Source organism: Artemia sp. Qi Xiang Cuo, chromosome 8 (assembly GCF_049724085.1).
Source record: "Artemia sp. Qi Xiang Cuo chromosome 8, ASM4972408v1, whole genome shotgun sequence".
In the NCBI taxonomy this organism is placed as follows: domain Eukaryota; kingdom Metazoa; phylum Arthropoda; class Branchiopoda; order Anostraca; family Artemiidae; genus Artemia; species Artemia sp. Qi Xiang Cuo.
In genome coordinates this window covers 67,701,849-67,722,062 of record NC_142801.1, presented here as the reverse complement: position 1 = coordinate 67,722,062, position 20,214 = coordinate 67,701,849, and the positions used below count along the sequence as shown (strand labels likewise).

At 37.5% G+C, this 20,214-nt stretch overlaps 1 protein-coding gene across 2 annotated transcripts in view; it reads right to left on the bottom strand.

The window, feature by feature from the left end:
* Window positions 1-938: 938 nt before the first annotated feature.
* Window positions 939-20,214, bottom strand: part of LOC148949733 (uncharacterized) — a 111,836-nt gene continuing 92,560 nt past the window's right edge. For both annotated transcript variants that reach the window (XM_089093078.1, XM_089093079.1), the window contains exons 8-10: window positions 18,661-18,801; window positions 7,304-7,442; window positions 939-1,165 (exon numbers count right to left, since the gene is read on the bottom strand). In XM_089093078.1, coding sequence (XP_088949204.1) covers window positions 1,014-1,165; window positions 7,304-7,442; window positions 18,661-18,801 — 432 coding nt within the window. In that variant the 3' untranslated portion in view covers window positions 939-1,013. The remainder of the gene's footprint in view (window positions 1,166-7,303; window positions 7,443-18,660; window positions 18,802-20,214) is intronic.

Here is a 20,214-nt window from a genome sequence, read left to right as displayed (position 1 = left end):
CTGTCAAGTTGAACAAAATGAATTCTTGAAGCATTTTCATCTAGGTAAGTAAATATCTACGAAATACAATATACAAATACATCAAATTCGTTTTTACGAGTGCTTTTTCAAGACTTTTGGATCTAACCTCGAAAAGGATGAGGGACGTGAGGTGTGGTCCCTTCGCCTCTAACTGGCTTTTGCTGTCTATTATGCTTAAAAACGCAACATTTGAATAAAAATAAATGTCAATACCCATGTTGAAAGCCAACTATTGAAGTGAAAGTTACAGCGTGGTACTTTTGAGAGAGAGAAACTAAGAGAGAGAGAAAGGTTTTAATTTAAATAAAGCAGCGGAACAAAACAAAAGAAAAAAACACAATAACAAAACTTTAAATGACAAAAAAATCCGAACACATCGACTCCACGTCCGGGAGCCTTTCCAATGAAAAAAAAAATAATTGAAAGAAAAGAAACATTTTTTTTTATGTTAGCTCATCTAAAGAATATGACTACAAGCACACAAAAAAAGAACAAAAAGATACAACAGCAAATAAATGCACCCACAATTTAACTAACATTTTAACACTTCTAGAACTGCGAAAACTGTAATTGTCTGACTAATCACCGACAAACCTATGTCGTCAGTACAATAGATATTTCTCCTCTTTAGAGTCAGATTGGCAAAAAAATTCAGTTTTTTAATTTAAAAGACTGATGAGTTAATTTAAAAAACTGTTTCTTTTTACTTTGAGTATTTTTGTTCGTTGAAAAAGGCTTCCGGACGTGGAGTCGAAATATTTGAATTTTTTTTGTTATTTAAAGTTTTGTTGTTGTGTTTTTTATCTTTTGTTTTGTTCCACTGCTTTATTTAAATTAACCCCGTTTTCTCTCTCTTAATTTTTAAATGGAAAAGCAGTGTGGTCTAAGAAATTATTTTTCGTGGTACTAACAGGAAATCAAAGTTTTGTTTTAAAACCGCTATATATTTCCATAAAAAAATCAACTAAAAAGTAATTAGTTGAAATGAACTTTTAAATGATTGCCTTGAGCTCTCGACGTAAAATCTTTCCAGTGGCAGATTTCGGGATATTGCCAAGGAATACGACACCACCATGTAGATGCTTATGAGGTGCCGCTCTTTCTGCCACAAAAATGCTCAGTGATTTCTCCGACACATTTGAACCTAAGCAAAAAGTAGGAGATTAGTACAGATTACAAAGGGAAAACTTGGTACAGTAATTCACGTAAATTCACGAAGAAACTTTTGGACACAATGTTATAAATCCCTTTATATATAAATGAAAAAAATATACATGAAAAAAGATCTGATTCCATAAAATCGAATAAAAAAGGATACCGAATATTTAAACTATTTGGCTAGTTATTTCGGGCAAACAATGCTAGTCACATCGTAGAAAACCGATTACTTGTTTTGTCATATTCAGAAAATTCGCAAGGTGAATTACAAAATTATAAGAATTTTAAAAGTGATTTATAGGGTTGGCATTTAATGCCAACCCTATAAATACCACGAAAAATGTGGTTCAATACCACTCTCTATGGCTATAATGAAAGAAAGGTTGAGGTGGCTAGGGCACGTTGTGCGGATGAAGGATGACAGATTGCCGAAGATTGTTCTTTTCGGCCAACCGTCTAGGGCTAAACGGAAAGCAGGTCGTCCCCGTCTGGGGTGAGAGGACGTCATAAAGAAAGAGGTAAAGGAAATGGGTGCTTCATGGACGGATGTAAAAAGGGAGGCTTTGAATAGATTGGGATGGAGGAGGAGTGTGCGTAGCTGTGTTGGCCTCAGGCGGCTTGGTGCTGCGGTGAGTTGTTAGTAGTACTAGTAGTAGTAGTAGTTTTTTGAACAAACCATTTTCCAAAGGGATGTCTCCTATGGCCGTGGGAAGGGGTCCAGGGTTCCAATGGCCCCAGTAAAAAAGAAGACATTAAAAAAATTATTTGAATAGTAAATTGTAAAATATTCCCATTTAGATTTAGGCAAAAACTAAGCTTCGGATAGCACTTGAATTTTGACCTAGATATATCGCAAGGTATCTAGCAATATTAGGCAAAACATTTTTAATGAAAATAATTTAATTGCCATACCTATATAGTCATCAATATTTTTGTTATCTAAAGTAAAAGGAAGGGGGTGGGGAATGTCTAAACTCCGATTTAAGGATCTGTAATTGATTAGATCCTTTATTACAAGCTTCTCTATTACCCTAAGCTTCTTAGCTGACTTTGTGCTTTCAAATTTCTAAATCTTTGCTACAACCATTGCCTTTAATTCTAGCACTTCCCAGTTAAGTGTATAGATTATAATTAAATTGGATTATACCTAATTATAATCGAAAAGAATATTTAGCCACGGCATCATCTCCGTAGTTGATTGGGTGTCGTTCCTTAGAAGTAGTTGAAATTTATATTTTTCCCTCTACAAAGTTAAACAGATAGCCTGTAAAAAGTAGAAACTTCTGAAGAATCACCAACGGTGTGTTTCTACTAGGTTTTAAGCTAATTTTCAGGCTAATGATTTAACTTAATTGTTTCTAAGTATATTTTAATGATTTTCAAGGTCAATTTTAGTTAATTTTCTAATTACCTTTAGTTTTTTAAGAGTTTTAACTTTTGATCTTTGTTAACTTTATTTTATTTAATTAACTTCTAATTGCCTCTATTTTAAGTTAATAACTACAAATGTTCTTGCCCTGTTTGCCCTGTTTTGCAATGTGTTATACTTTTTATTTGTTTTCTTGTAACTTTTTTATTTTCTTGTCTTTTGCTTTGGCAATGTTTACTATCTCTTGTCGGCATACATTAAATATTAAATCAAACTTAGGTTCAGAACTTTTCTAGCTGATGACCAATCGTTAACAATATCACAGTAAGACCCCTGGTCACCCCTATGATTATGAAGAAATTAAAATAAAGCCCCCATGAGTATATTCGCAGGTCACATGGTCTTGCAATATCACAGTGAGACCCCTGTGATCATGAAGAAATAAAAAGCAAGCCTCCGTGAGTATTTTTGCAGGTCTTATTGTCCTAATGAGCCAAGTTACAAGTTGAGTTCGTGCGAAAAAAAAAATTCAAAAGTTAAAAGGAACAAGATTAAACCTTTATTCATGCTCTGAAGAATATGCATGAAAAGATGTACTCAAGTCTGATAGAACTACAATAAATTACGTTAGGAAACTCTACAGTTCTTGCTAATAATGCAACCAAATGCCTTGGATTAATCCCAGATAGTAAACTTAGTTTTAAACCACATATCGACCATGTACAGAATTTAACAAGTGAAATATAGCGAAAACAAAGATAGTATTTTAAACAAAGCAATGGACAAAAAACAAACAAAAGGGAAACAAACTTTAAATAATAAAGAAATACGAAAATTTCGACTTCAAGTCTGAAATATGGTGGTACTCAAAGCTATTAAGATGTCAGCTTTGTTTATTATATTTTGTTTTCCTTTTCTTTATGTGTTTTGTTTAATTTAGCTTAATTCATTTTGTCGTTTTGTTTTCCGTTGATAAAGGCTTCCAGACGTGAAGCCGAAATATTCGGATTTCTTTATTATTCAAAGTTTGTTGTTTTTTTTTTTGTCCACTGCTTTGTTTAAAATATTTGTACCCATTTTCACTATATTTTCATTTGTTAAATTCTTTAAATAGAAAGGCAGCGTGGCCTACTAAATTATTTATCGACTATATCATACAAACATGCTTCAAAAAACAATAATTATGCAAAGATTATATGGTTATACATTAGAGCAACAAGAAGAGAACCGTCCTTAAACTCTATACCCAGTACATGAAACCAATAATGAGTGTGACCTGATCAACTATGGGAACTTGCTTAAAACAGCTTTTCACAAGACTGGAAACTATACAAAATACAGCAACCCACCTTGCAGCACGATGCATGAAAACAACAAAGATTCAAACTTGCCTTCAAAAAGCAGAAGTTCCTCGAATAGTAAAAAAGGAATAAACTTCTACTGGATACTTGACAAAAGTAGGAACAACCCTTACCAGCTGTCCTTTCCAGAAGCCAGAGCTAGCCGAATAGGGCCCAAAAAAGACCCGCTAATTGCATCAATCCCAGCCCGGGCACAAAACCCATCATGCTACCATATACACTTCAATAGCAAAAAAACAAACAGAGAGAAAAATCTCAATTAAAAAAAAAAAAAAACCAACAAACGAGACTGCGGCCAGTGGAAAGAAAAGACGTAAAATGTAAAAGAACGCGGATATTTTGCCTGTATCAAAAGAAGGCGTCTTCAGCACAAAAGAAACACAAGAAGAAAACCAAACTAAAAAAAATAAAACGAAACCACCACCGAAAAATATGCAATTGGCGTAAACTGATCCACGTAGGGAAAAACAACTATTAGATTTACATCAGTGAGAACACCAAAGCAACTGAGATAAAAAAAGATTATGTTAATTATTTTGTTGCGAAATAATCCTCTTGTTGGCTATTATTGAAGCAAATCGTTTTGGTGTTGTGGGTAAAATAGTCCCTTGGTCTTTGTTTAAGATCTTAATTTCCTTACTGACTTTTGATTCACTTTTCAAAAGATTATCATAAATTAAGTCAATATTCAAATTTCCATGTTTTCCAAATATATATTTTTTTAATTTCTATGGCTTCTTTCGCCCATTGAGTACAACCCCTATAATTATAAATAGCTAAGGCCTCATCAAATTTTACAAAATGATCAGGTTGAAACCAAATATGCTCTGCTAAGGCTGAAACAAAGGTTTTCGGAGGCTTGGTTAATTTTAGGGTTTTTTCTATTGAATTTCGATGTTCAATAAATCTTTCAATAAATTGTTGGTTAGTCCTACCAATATAGAACTTCCCACAAGAACACGGAATCTTATACACCTCTGTTACTAGATTTCCCCGGGTTAAATACTTTCCAGAACTAAAGAAACTACCCATTGGCCTCAAAGATTGGAAACATGTATCGATGTTAAATTTACGCAAAATCCGTGAAAGCTTCTTATCCAAACCAGGTACATATGGCACGAAATGAAACTTAGATACGTTTAAATCTGAAGACTGAGAAACCCCAATAACCCTACTGTCATGTTTAACACGTCTATTTTCAATTATTTTGTCAATGAACTTAATTGGGTAATTATTACAAAACTAAATATCCCTCAAATATAACAATTCCGAATCCAGAAATTCCTGGGAACAAATTCTGAAAGCTCTATCTACTAGTGAAATCACAAACACTCGTTTCACCGACACAGGATGGCACGAATGCAAATTCAAATACCTATCATTGTCCGTAGGTTTTCTATAAATAGAGAAAAGTAAGTGGAGATCCCTTTTAAATAATAAAACATCCAGAAAAGGTAATTTGTTATTTTCTCAAGCTCAACTGTAAATTTAATATTATTATCAAAACTATTCAAATGTTTACAAAATAGGTCTTAGGAATACAACCCATGTTTCCAAACGCAGACTACATCATCCATGATCCTGCCCCATAAGCAATGGGAGATTCTACAACTGCGTATAGCGGAGGTTTCAATAGAATCTATGAAAAGATTTGCCAATAAAGGAGCGAGAGAAGCCCCCATAGGTAGCCCAAAAACCTGCGTATAAAAATCTCCTCTAAAACCAAAATAAAAAGAGAATTCATTAATCAGGATAACTAGTTTCATAATAACTTCAACATTCAAACTGGCTAAGGTCATATGTTGTATTAAATCAAAATGTTTTTCTAATTTACTCTTTAAAATATCCTCACACATTTTAAAATCACAATTTGAATACATGAATACAACGTCAAAATTACAAAGAATTGAACTCTCCTCCAATGTGAAATTTCTTAATTTATTGGTAAGATCAATCAAATTTTTGAAATATGATCTTTGTGTTCCCAAAAGAGGACGCAATGTCACAGACAACCATTTTCCTAATTTCGAAACAGGTAGCGGAAAAGTTGACACAATGGGAGAAGGGGGGCCATGATTCATAAGACTGGAGGCCCCCCCCCCCCCCGTCTCCGTCCCTGAAGTAAGTCATAGTTGCTTTTCCCTACGTGGACTAGTTTGCGCCAATTGTATATTTTTTGGTGCTGGTTTATTGTTTTTAGTTTTTGTTTGTTTTTTATCTTGTTCTTCTTGTGTTTCTCTTGTGCTGAAGACGCCTTGTTCTGATACAAGCGAAATATCCGCGTTGTTTTACATTTTTCGTCTTTTCTTACCACTGGCCGGAGTCTCGTTTGTTGTTTTTTTTTCATTGAGATTTTTTTTTTTCTGTTGGTTTTTTTGTCATGGCTGGCCAGTTCGGCTTAAGATCTTTCATTCTTCAATAGCAAAACTCCCTCCATAGACATCCATCACCCCAGAGGTCAAACTGGAAGTCCTCCCAGAAAGAAACGAACAAATTGACCCTCCAGCAACCATTTGACATTTTAAACAGCTTCTATAAAATATTTACAAAGGATACAGCCTCCTATTTGACGATAGGTCTCTATATGACGAGTGGTGTGGAAGTAAATGCTTCTTACAAGAACAGGGTCTGTGAGCTATCAAAAATATAAGACAGGGACCAGTATATAATTATTGAAAAAGCTGCAATCGACCTGGGCTTGGAGTCTCCAATCAAGCCGAATAAAACAAAAAACACATAGTGATATTCTATGACCCTGACTTTGTCCTGTGTATCCTTAATAAATAAAATTTTGAATTAATAGATACAGATCTTTATCAGACGAAAAAACTCAATAGAATTGGAAGACTGTTGTGCTATTAAAACTCACTACATTAATAGACATCTAGGCATAGAAGGAAATCAGAAATAAGATGGAATAGGAAAAAAGGACCAAGTTCCAAAGAGAAGTAGTAAAGGTGAAGGGAGGAGGTAGCTTTTGAAAAAGGCCCTTTTTAACTATAACTTCGAAGTATGGCACCTCTTGATTGAGATGCTAGTCGACAAGCAAGAAGGACATCTTGAGGAAGACACCTGCCGATAGACTACCCCAAAAAGAAGGCTAGCAGGGCAATTGTTTTGCACATCAATTTTCATCAACTTACTACCATAGATTTGAAACCTGTCAACCCAATCAAAAAGAAACGCATGTCTTCCGAGCTTCAGGACGCATGTATAGCTTGTAAACAGCGGATTGATAAGAAAATTTCAATGGGAAATTTTGAAAATTAATTCTTTGAAAATTTACATTAACCTATAATTTGTATTTTGCCTCTTTGTAGTTCTTTTTATGAACCGCTAGAATTTGTGACATTTTGAACAACAGTAATAAAAAAACATAGGTTAATAAGATTACCTGGCTTCACCACAACGTAAGCTCTTGGCGCTTCCCCCGCCCTTTCATCTGGTACACCGATTACTGCAACGTCCATAACTTTTGGGTGTGACCTTAATAGATCTTCGAGCTCACTAGGGGCCACTTGAAGTCCTTTCACCTGAAAAGTATATCACAAGTGAATCCTTGTCAATAAAAACGATCATTTGTTTGACCAAGCACTTTAGAGATTTATCCTAAGTAGAGAAATGAGGAGCCTCCTTATCTAGTCCATAGTGGTACAACTTAGAATCTAAGGAAAGAGGAGTATCTGAGGATTTTCTGGGGAAGGAGGAGACAAGAAGTACTAAAAACATTGCATTCAAGATACAATATTTTCTGGGATCAATTGGTTCTAATAAAAATAATTTTTCTACTTCAAAGTTACTTGTTCCTGAGTCTTAAGTGTATAATGAGGAAGTGCGGTTGATTGCAACGTATGTGTAATATATAATTTGATTTGAAATTTTTAAAATAATTTAAGTAACTTAGAAAAAACAAAAACTTTGAAGTAACGGCAAGAAATTATAAGTCTAGCAAGTTTGCTACTAGGTGGTGATGCCATGCTTGGGAGATTGAATAACGTTGCTGTCACGCGTAAACGTCGAATTTAACCATTTCTCGGTTCTGAGGTAATGGCTGAAACCGTCCCCTAAGCTATTCTCAAAGGGAGGGTCATCAAAACTAGGTAGCTCAGGACGAACAAAGTGTAATTGAGCATAAATTATCCTTCTGGTTCTCCCTTTGGGCGAACGAACAGCTAAGCAAATGTGCTTGGTAATTATCTCAGAAGTGAAGAGATGCCAGATCAGTATTACTGAATTGCAGAGGCACGGTTCTGATCGAAGCCAAGGTATTGACGACTGCTCCTCTATCCTGCAATTTTTGAAGCCTCTGATTAATCCTCTTCCAACTAAACCTCAATGAGTTTAGAACAATTTTATGATGCTTTGCCAGTCCTCATTTTCTAGTATACCTAGTCCTGCTTTTCTAGTCCCTAGTAATTGTGCTTTTTCAACCTATATTTGTGTGTTGCTTACTAAAACTATTCTGGAGACTTTCAGTAGTTTCTCTGAGGATAGGCCATCACATCCACTGAATCCATGAACGCTACTGCTCTCACTACGTTTCCTAGGGTGAGCGAAAATACCTTATAAGGCTGCCCTTTTTCTATTAGTCCTCCTTAATCACCAAATATAGTTATATAGCAATTACAATAAGTGAACTAATCTTCCAATCGCTGTCCAGTAACTGCCATCCTCTCTATTCTCTCAGCGTGAGACAAGTACACTGTTGATATCAGATGAACTGAAGCCAGTGATGGCTATTAAAATCATGCCCAGGGGTTCAGTTCTCCTGGGCTTATGAAGTGCTGGCCGTGGAACAAATAAAAATCCCCTGAGGATAATTCTTAGGTTGGAGAAAGAGGTTCTCTTGCTTGTAGCTAGACGCCATAATAGTAAAATTATTTGAAAAAAACTACGTTTTCTAAAGAGTTAAAGAGGCTGAGTTACAAGGTCGAACCTTAAAACGTACAGAGATTAGGAGGCACAGTTGGGGGCTACCACCCCCAAACCCCCGCTTTCGCAGCCTTTAAATATAAAAAAAAATTCTTTAAACTGAAAGTAAGGAGTGACATTAAAACTTAAAACGAACAGAAATTATTCCGTATATGAAAGAGGCTGTGCCCTCCTCAACGCCTCGCTCTTTACGCTAAAGTTTGACTTTCTCACAACTCTTTTTTTAAACAATAAAAACTTTAGCGTAAAGAACGAGGCGTTGAGGAGGGCACAGCCTCTTTCATATACGGAATAATTTCTGTTCGTTTTAAGTTTTAATGTCACTCCTTACTTTCAGTTTAAAGAAATTTTTTTTTTATATTTAAAGGCTGCGAAAGCGGGGGTTTGGGGGTGGTAGCCCCCCAACTGTGCCTCCTAATCCCTGTACGTTTTAAGGTTCGACCTTGTAACTCAGCCTCTTTAACTCTTTAGAAAACGCAGTTTTTTTAAATAATTTCTGCACGTTTTTGTACAGTTTATTACTTATTATTGCTTGACTAACTGTTAGCTGATCAAGTCAGGAGTTAAAGTTGGGGGGCTGCCACCCCCCGAACCCCCCGCTCTTGAACATTCTTGTGTTAAGGCTTTTAATTCCTGAATACTCAAATCACGTCGTACAGGGTGCCTCCTAATCCCTGTACGTTTTAAGGTTCAAACTTGTGACTCAGCCTCTTTAACAGCCCCCCAACTGTGCCTCCTAATCCCTGTACGTTTTAAGGGTCGACCTTGTAACTCAGCCTTTTTAACTCTTTTGAAAACGTAATTTTTTTCAAATAATTTAAAAAAGAAACTGAGTTTCTTTTTAAAGTTTAAATTCAGTATATAAAAAAGTCGCTCTGATGGTGAATCGAACCCGGGTTTTCCGCCTGACAGTCTGGAGCATCAATCGCTGGACTATACAAACACAATAGTAATTGTTGTTTAGCAAATGGAAGCTATTTTCGACGCAAGCAAATTCCCAAAAATCTTGATATGTGGTTTTTGGAAAACAGGGAAGGAGTGATCAGATTGAGCTGAAATTTCGAGGATAAGCTTCCAGACCCCAGGACAGCTTATCCTCTCAATTTCAGCCCGATCAGACAACGTTAAAGGGGGGTTGTGGTGGGAAAAATTAACATCGGCTAATATAGGAAAATGAGGTTTTTCGTGAATGTAAAGTCGGGGGATAATATTTTCGGTCTGAAAATATCAAAATGCCCTAACAGGTCAAATTCTGCTTTGAATGAGCCCTCATTCACCTGGATCTGTTGCCACCTCTGGCCTGTAGGCGTGGCTAAGAAAAAAAAGAAATGATGATGATGAATTTTAAGTGGCTATATTTGGTTTTTTGAAAACAGGGAAGGAGTGATCGGATTAAGCTGAACTTTCGAGGATAAGCTCCCGGGCCCTAGGAAAGCTTAACCTCTAAATTTCAGCCCAATCGGACAACGTTAAAGGGGGGCTGTGGTGGGAGGGTCCAAAATTCCGGCCCAGTTTACCCCATGAAGATAAAGTCGGAGGAGGATGAAATTTTGCGAGTTTCTTAGTTTGAGCTTGGGCGACAAAATGCGATTACCGCTGTCTCTCTGTGACCTCTAGGACCTGAAATCGCTTAACATTGTGGTGGGTCGCCTCTTTATAGAGGCACAAGTGTGCCTCCTTGATATTGTACTGGCATGTTAATAAATTTAGAGCGAATAGTCAATCTGAACTTGGCCCAGTTAAAGACAGGAACGGGGCCACAATTAGCGACAAGAAAAGAATTAAATAGAGATGGGCAGAACATTTTGAGAATTTGTTAAACCGAGACAGAGTTGCAAGAAAAGATATAGAGGAAAATGAAAAAGTTTGTGATACCTTGGATCTCAATGAAGAATTGTTTTGTGAGGAAAAATTAGCGACAGTACTATAAGGATTAAAAAAAATGAGGCTCCAGGTGCTGATAGGGGGGTAAATGAGTTTCTTAAATATGGTGGCTCTGAGGTTAGAAATAAGTTACTGAAGATTATGAATATGATTTTTGAAAAAGGGGAAGTACGTAATGATTTTAGGAAAACCTTAATTAAGCCACTTTATAAGAAAGGTGATAAAAGTGAGTGTGGTAATTATCGAGGCATTAGTCTGGTTTCTGTAGGTAGCAAATTACTTAGTAATATGATGCTTTTTAGACTGAGAGATGCCACAGACAAAGTTTTAAGAGAAGAACAGTGCGGTTTTAGAAAAGGTAGAGGATGTGTCGACCAAATTTTCACTCTTAGGTTAATAATTGAGAAGTGCCTGAGTTGTCAAAGACCTTTGGTCCTCAGTTTTATAGATTATGAGCAAGCATTCGATTTGGTTGATAGAAGAGCTTTGGTAAAGGTTTTATCGTTGTATGGTATACCAGACAAATACATTAAAGTGGTTAATGCTATGTACGAGAATAACACTGCTGAGGTTAAGGTAGGAAATGTGGTTAGCAGCTGTTTTTGTATTAAATCAGGAGTTAAGCAGGATTGTGTTCTATCCCCATTGATACTGATTATTTTGATGGACTTTGTCTTAAGGAGCACAGGAAAGGCAATGGGAGACCACGGAATCAAATGCGGAGGAAAAAGTCTCCTGGGCTTAGATTATGCTGATGATTTAAGCATCCTAGATGAAAGTATGAGCAAAATGAATGAACTTTTAGAGGTTTTGCGAGTTCAGGTTTTGCGATGTGGATTATATCCACATTGATCTTTACTATAAAAATGTCAAGCCTTCCAATTACTTTCGACAATTAAAAAGGGCACTAGGCCTTTCGAATTCCAATCGAATGAGCCTTTTTCAAGTTTCTACGGCAACACCTCCTATAAACACCTTATAGGACCCAAGGGTATAAATTACAACTCTTACACTAAGAGCTCTGAGGGTGATTGTCATCCTCTAAAACATAGTCTCCAAATCTTTTACCCATGTTACACAAAATGATTCTATAGTTACAGTTAGTGAGCATGTTGAGAAGAACGCTAGCCGAAAAAGGGGCAATTGTCCTTCTTCCGTCACTGTCGACTATCAAAAAAGGCCATAGTCCTATTTATTTTTAATTAAATGATCCCTTTTTATGTTTCTACGACAACGATTTAAATAAAAACCTTATAGGCCCCCAGGGTATAACTAACACCCCGCGCCCCGTGGGCTGGGTGGGGGGGATTGTCATCCTCACAGACCTAATTTCCAGAACTTTCTACTACGTTGAACAAAATAGCTATCTGAAAATGTTGATTGGATGTGTTTGGAGGAATGGTGGGCGTGAAGGGGGGGTTATTTACCGTCCAATCACTCAAATATTAACAAGAGCACTAGCCCTCTAAGTTTCCAATTGAATGAGCCCCTTTTGAAGTTTTTACGACAACTCTATCATTAAAAACCTTATATGCCCCCTGGGCATAACTTACAACCTTTGCCTTGGGGACTCTCGGGGGTTTGTCATCCTTAAATACATAATTTCTAGAACTTTCAACTACGTTGAACAAAATGGCTATCCCTAAGCTTTGATTGAATGTGTTTGGGGAAATGGAGGGCGTGAGAGGGGAGTTAATAACTCTCCACTCACTTTCGACTATTAAAAATGGCAATTTCAATTTCCAATAAAATGAGTCCCTTTTGAAATTTCTTTCTATAACAGCTTTCTATATAAACCTTATATGCCCCCAGGGCACAAGTTAAAACCCGTGCACTGAAAGCTCTGATGAGGTTTTTATCCTAAAAGACCTAATTTCCAGAACTTTCGACTAAGTTGAACAAAATAGATATCTACAAATTTTTATTGGATGTGTTTGGGGAAATGGTGGGCGTGAGAGTGGGGTTAGTTGCCCATTTCAATAAAAACCTTATATGCCCCCAGGGCATAACTTATAACCCTTGCCCTGAAGACTATGTGGAGATTGTCCTGCTCAAAGGTATAATTTCCTGAACTTTAAACTTCGTGGAACAAAATGGCTATCAAGAAGTTTTGATCGGATATGTTTTGGGAAATGGTGGGCGTGGAAGGGGTGTTCGCTGCCTTCCCATCACTTTCGACTATTAAAAAGGGCACTAGCCATTTCAATTTCTAATCGAATGAGTCATTTTTGAAGTTTCTACTACGACGCGTTCAGCAAAAGCCTTATATGCCCCCAGGGCATAACTTACAAATCTTGCCCTGAGGGCTGTGGGGGAGTGTCCTCCTCATAAACATAATTTCTATCTGGAAATCCAAAACACTGAATAAAATGGCTATCTAAAAATTTTGATTGGATGTGTTTGGGGAAAAGGTGGGAAAAAGAGGGGGCTAGTTTCCCTCAAATCCCTTTCGACTATTAAAAAGGGCACTAGACCTTTGAAGTTCCAATCGAATGAGCCCTTTTTCAAGTTTCTACGACAAAGATTTCAATAAAAACTAACCCTTGCTCTGAAGACTGTGGGGGGAGTGTCCTGCTCAAAGGTATAATTTCCTGAACTTTAACTGCGTGGAACAAAATGGCTATCTCAAAAATTTGATTGGATGTGTTTGGGGAAATAGTGGGCGTGGAAGCGGTTTTACCTGCCTTCCAATCACTTTTGACTATTAAAAAGGGCACTAGCCATTTCAATTTTAAAATCAAATGAGTCCATTTTGAAGTTTCTACGACAACGTGATGTATAAAAACCTAATTTGCCCTCAGGACATAACTTACAACCCTTGTCTTGAGGGCTGTGATGGGGTTGTCATCCTCAAAGACCTAATTTCCAGAACTTAAAACTACGTTGAACCAAATGGCTGTCTCCAAATTTTGATTGGATGTGTTCGGGGGAATGAAGGGCGTGGGGGGGGGGGGCTTGTTGCCCTCCAACCACTTTCGACTATTAAAAAGGGTACCAGCCCTTTGAATTTCCAATCGAATGAGCCTGTTTTGAAGTTTCTACGACAATGCATTCTATAAAAACCTTATATGCCCCCAGGGCATAACTTAAAACCCTTGCCCTGAGGGTTGTGGGGGATTGTCCTCCTCAAAAACATTTTCTATTTGGAAATCAACTACGCTGAACAAAATTACCATCTCAAAATTTTGATTGGATGTGTTTAGGGGAATGATGGGCGAGGGGGGGGGGGGGGTTGGGCTAGTTGCCCTCTAATCACTTTCGACTATTAAAAATGTTACTAGCCCTTTGAATTTCCAATCGAATAAGTCTGTTTTGAAGTTCCTACAATGACGCCTTGTATAAAAACCTTATATGCCCCCAGGGCATAGCTTAACACCCTTGCCCTGAGGGTTGTTGGGGAGTGTCCTCCTCATACACATAATTTATATCTGGAAATCAACTACGCTGAACAAAATAGCTATCTCAAATATATCCAATCAAATTTTTATCGGATATATTTGGGGGAATGACGGTCGTGGGGGGGGGGGGGATAGTTGCCCTCCAATCACTTTCGACTATTAAAATAGGGTACTAGCCCTTTTGAATTTCCAATCGAATGAGCCTGTTTTGAAGTTTCTACGACAACACTTTATATAAAAACCTTATATGCCCTCAGGGCATAACTTAAAACCCTTGTCTTGAAGGTTTTGGGGGAGTATCCTCCGCAAAAACACATTTTATATCTAGAAATCAACTACGCTGAAGAAAATGGCTATCTCGAAATTTTGATTGGAGGTGTTTGGGGAAATAATGGCCGTGGGGGGGTGGCTAGTTGCCCCCCAATCATTTTCGACTTTTAAAAAGGGCACTAGCCCCTCCCATTTCCAATCGAATGAGCCCTTTTCGACGGTCCTACGACAATTCCTTCGATACGAAGTGCCCGGGTGGAGAAAAAACACATTGTGCTCGCATCGTTCTTTACTTGGGCAGCGCTAGCGCGCTGCCTATGATCAGGTAACATCATTACGAAAAGTCTTGCCTTTCCTTATTTTGTATTCAGACTCAGTCAACTTTGATTACACGGGCTATCATGCACATTTTTAAACTCTTTAAGAGTATTCCCGAGCAGCCTTACAATTATACACACGATATTAAGTGGGTACAAACCCACCACTATGACACATGTCTCATTTTGCAATAGGTATTTAAAAAAAAATGTGCATCGCTAAACCCAAGTGTCTAAATTTAGTAAATTTTAATATGGTTTTGAGACATTATATATGGGTTAACATTCTATTAAGGTTGTCACCGAAGGCTTTTAAAGGAGAGTTGCTCTACCCCAAGCGTGTTAGTATGACCAAAAATTGTGTTTCTTAAATAACTATAATGCTTCTAACATGTGTCAATATATTTTAAAACATCTCATAATTTCTATTGGTCATAAGATTTTCTCGCGTAAATTGGCCATGATATCAATCTTTTAACCCTTTGAGGGCTGGTGGCTCTTATAAAGCACATCAAGATTTTTGCCTATAGCTCCCTTCTGATAGGTTGAAACAAGAAATTATCTGCATAGCCAGAAACAAAAGAACAAGAGCTACTCGTATCAAATGGTATATTACTTTGCTCCTTTATGAGTCATCTAACAATGTTCGCACAGTACTGAATTTGACATAGTGAAATTTTCTGGATTTTGTGGAATGAAATAAATCTGACTCAGGTAGTATTGAAGTTTATGTTGCTTGGTGAAGGAAAAACAATCTTGTGGTATTTGTTGGTGTCTGACGGTTCCATCTGTATTTTTATTCAAAACTTTTTATTCATCCACAGGCAAGGACAGTTTTTAAGTATGTATCTTATAAGGCCCATCCGCTCTAGGGGAGGGAGTACTATACCGACCTGCTGAAAAGTTCAGTGTATTTTACACACGTTGCATCGAAAATCTTAGAAGTGTTTCCACTTTCTATGAGCTTTCTCATCCAACAGGAATATATTTCAGTAATGTAGCCAGTGTTTCCACTTCTACTTATATTGGTAGTAGAGTACTTATTTTGGGACTATTCTACTTCCAAATATTAAATCTACTTATCCACTTAGTTTTGGAGGCTTAAGTTTTCGGGCCGGCCAAGTATTTTGGTTTTGATTCCGTTGAATTATAATCCTATAATGTCTTACGGAATGGAAGGGTGCAATTGTTTTTAGCAGCAGCATCTTTTTTGGGAACGGAATCTTTGTCGGGAGCGGCAAAAAGGAAATCCGGGAAATTATAAAATACCATACGCAATTTTTATCCTGGTTGACCTATAAACAGCTAATTTATAATAATTTACCCTGGTTGACCTATACACAGCTAATTTATAATAAATGATCCTGGTTGACCTATAAACAGCTAAGTTATAATAATTGATCCTGGTTGACCTATAAACAGCTAATTTGCAGATATAAAGATCAGTTTAAATGAATGGATTTGTTTAAAAACCTAAGGCCATGCATCATCCGCCCAGTTTGCCAGTTTACTCTCTACTATCAGCAGCCGAAAAGCCATTGAGATTATGGAGCCCTCAGCCTCTTCATTAGTCGATGAGGCAATAGCAAAGAGTGAAAAAAGTCTGCAGGAAGCACTGAAGAGGTGACATGAAGGACGACTAAGAAGAGTGGACCTCAGCACTGCTGTTTCCTATGTCTTACAGCTGGACGGCAATCTCTGACCTGAATTTGAAGGATTCTGAAGATGACAATAACCCTCTTTTTTGCGAATCAGCTGAAGACGAGCACGATAGTAGTTGGGGTGACAGCGACAATGAATACGATCTGCCACTCAGTCGTAGAGCAAAGTCTCACCTAAAGTCTACAAAATTCTCCACCATGAAGCCAAAGTAGACGTGGTTCCTAAACCTTCGGCTGAAAAGAGACGAATCTGGAAGAAAACCCCTGTGCCAGAGAATGATTTGGACTGGATAGGGCAAATGCCAAGTCCCGACTTGTCTCTGGTTACTCCAATCGCATTCTTCCAAAAGTTCTTTGACTCTGAAATTATAAGCATCCTTGTAGAAGAGACGAATCGGTATGCTCTGCAAGAGAAAGGCTTGGAGCTGAAATGTACTATCAAAGAAATGGAACAATTCCATGGAATCCTTTTGCTTATGGGAATTGTGAAACTTCCCTACATGTCTATGTACTGGGAAGCGGCTAAACGTTATTATCCTGTGGCTAACACTATGGCATGCGACTGCTTCAAAAGAATAAGACAGTTCTTCAACGCAAATGATAGTTTCAAAGCAATCAAAAAGAGAAATCCGGAATACGACCCCCTCTTCAAGGTTCAACCTTTGTACAATGGGCTTCAGAAGAATATAAGAGAAGTCCCAAACAAAGAACAACAATCTGTGGATGAACAAATGGTCCCGTTCAAGGGCTGGCTTGGGTTCAAGCAGTACATCAAATACAAGCCACAAAAGTGGGGGATAAAAGTATTTACAAGAGCCGGAGCAAGAGGAATAGTGTATGACTTTTAAATTTACAGTGGTAAAGGAACCACTGTCGGTTCAGACCTTGGTGTTGGTGCAGTTGCGGTGCTCCGCCTAGTAGAATATTTCCCAAAAAACCAGAACTTCAAAGCGTTCTTTGACAATTCTTACAGCAGGGAATGGGAATCCAGTCAGTAGGAACAGTCAAAATAGACAAATTGCGGAAAGTGAAACTTCCACCCTTGGAAGCTGAGAACAAGCTGAAAGGCTCCAGAAGAGGATCGTTTGATTGGCGGGTTGAGCAACATTCTGGAATATTTGTGACAAAATGGTACAACAATAAACCGGTCCATCTTATTTCTTCATATGTTGGGCCTGACCCACTTGATCAATGCGAACGGTGGGACAAAAAGGGGAAGGTTTGAATCAATGTAGCCAGACCTCATGTCGCCAAAGAGTATAACAAGTTCATGGGTAGGGTGGACTTGGGCAACATGTTGATTGAGTTATATTGTACTGACATCAAGGGGAAGAAGTGGTACATGCGTCTGATCTATTACTTCCTTGACGTCAGTGTAGCCAATGCTTGGTTACTGTATAGGCGCAATATTCACTCTGACGCTGAGAAGACCCTATCCCTTGTTCGCTTTTGTTTGGATATTACTGACTGGCTTCTCAGAGGTTCAGTCATCCCTTTAACAAGGTAAGGTAGGACACCAAGCGAGTCTGCAGTTACTACCAGACCACAAAAGAAAACTGGGAGTGACAGCATCCCCAGTTCCAGCGTTTGCTTTGGCAAAACGGCCAACTGGCCTGAAATGGTGAACGAAAGACAAAGATGCAAGTACTGTGCAAAACACGCCCACATGTTTGTAGTGTCTGAAATGTAATGTGCACCTTTGTTTAGCCAAAGACAAGAATTGTTTCAAAGCATACCACTTAAGTGCATAAGATGACTGTATCACTATTTAGCTGATGTGCCTTATAAGATCCATATTCCATATTAAATGAATATTTGAAATAAATGATTTTCCTGAGTTGCCCCTATGTCATGGACCCCTAAGAAACTAGTAAAAAGCAAAACCGAATTTTTCTAATCACAGTTTCATAATTCAGCTATCAAAGGGTTAACTCATGGCGATATTGAATTAAAACAACTGCATTCAATTAAAGTAATGTTCAGTTTCCCTCATCGATATGAATCCCCACCAATCGACAGATCAGCGTCAATATACGGATTGTTTCGTTTCTGTAGCCCTGTCTTTATTTTCCCTTTTCAGGCAAAGTTGGCCATCTGACGTCGAAATGACAAACCAATCGGACTGCACCCACAAAAGCTTATTACTGACCCAACCTAGTCAAAGCGTGCAACTGAACCAAAAAATGGCAAATGAAGATGTGGCATAACTAAAAATATCTCCATTATTGTTGACAGTTGATTTGTCGTAGAAGTCATAAACGCCACTTCTAAGAGGCTTGGAAATTATACCTTAATAAGCTCTTTGAGGCGATCAACAATGTAAAACCTCCTTTCGCTGTCATATTTCGCAATGTCTCCAGTGTGAAGCCAGCCTTCCTCATCAATCATGTTCGCAGTTGCTTCCTTGTTTTTATAGTATCCTTTCATCACCTGTAAATATAATTGATTTAAATAAGTCTTATAAGACACCCAGGTGCCTATCTCTCAATGCTTAATAATAATAAAAAAAATGATCGATGGGCATTTTCAAATGCTCTCTTTCCAGTCTTGTTAAATAGGCGTATTCGCCGCTTAATAAGATGATTTTTTATGAAAGACAAGTTGGTTCTAGAATTTATACGATCAGCTTTAGTAGATAAGACAAAACGCAAAAATTGGGTGCATTTCCCCAAAAGTATTTTGTACTTTGTGTTGGGCATACCAAAATTTGTATCTAATATTTGAGGCTGCTATCTGATGAAAATCGTATTTTCTTTTCTTTTTTCATGTATTTGGCGATCATTGGACTTAATAAAATTATTTTTTGGCTTCAATTTGGTCTACAAGTTTAATTGGGAAACCTTTATATCCTGTTTCCACTAGCATGAAAAAAAACTGACGGTTACTAAGATAAACATATTTTTAACAAGGCACACCTTACTATATTTCATAATATTTGTTTCTAAGTCTTATTGCCAAGTTTACAACATAAACACGAAATCAGGCAAGAAGTTTCCTATTGGCTCTTAATTACGACATTAAAAGGTTGGCTTTAATCATTTTATCCCCTAGACCTTTCATCCAGTTTCAAGAGATTGGTTGAAAGTTAAACATGGAATTTCGTTCAAGTAGCTTAAATAATCTACATCCATATAGAAGAAGGCAAGAGTCAATCTGTTTGTCCAGTGAGGACAGCCCTTTAGACTTGTCTGTGAATACAAGAGAGATAAATCGATTTCGACTTAGTAAGCTGAAATTACATCGAAGTTCTTCACAGTATTCTTATTATAGATCCTCATCTCCAACCACTCCGGAACCTCTGTCTCTACATAATTCTCCAAGAATATCGAGAGAAAGTTCAGCAGAATCGCTTTTCGAGAGCGGAGTTACGGGAGTCAGTTTGTCCTGTCCCGTTACACCGACTAAGGTACCAAGTCGAGTTTTATATTGCAAAATTTAGCTAAAAATACAATTTGATTGCATAAAAAAAATCTTAAAAAATGCACTACATAAAAACACGACATGATCTGAAATCCTTTTTTTCTATTTTCCCCTGTTAGCACACTTACTTCGCTGTTATACTCATTTAGCGTTGGAGAGTGACACTAGGGGAAAACTGTGCATTTATTTTTTTTTAGTTTTGATTCCACTTTTAGCATTCTATCGCATACAACGCTCTGAAGTGAGTATCTATTTAAGAGTTGAATTCTAATTCCACTTGATAACTGGAAGATGGTACATACCAATTTTACTACATATCCAAACCACTTGCTAAGTGGTATGGACTTGTAAAGAACTATTCCCACTACAGGTTCTAATCTCCAACACCTCCAGGACCTCTGTCGCTAAGTCCTGACATCTGAC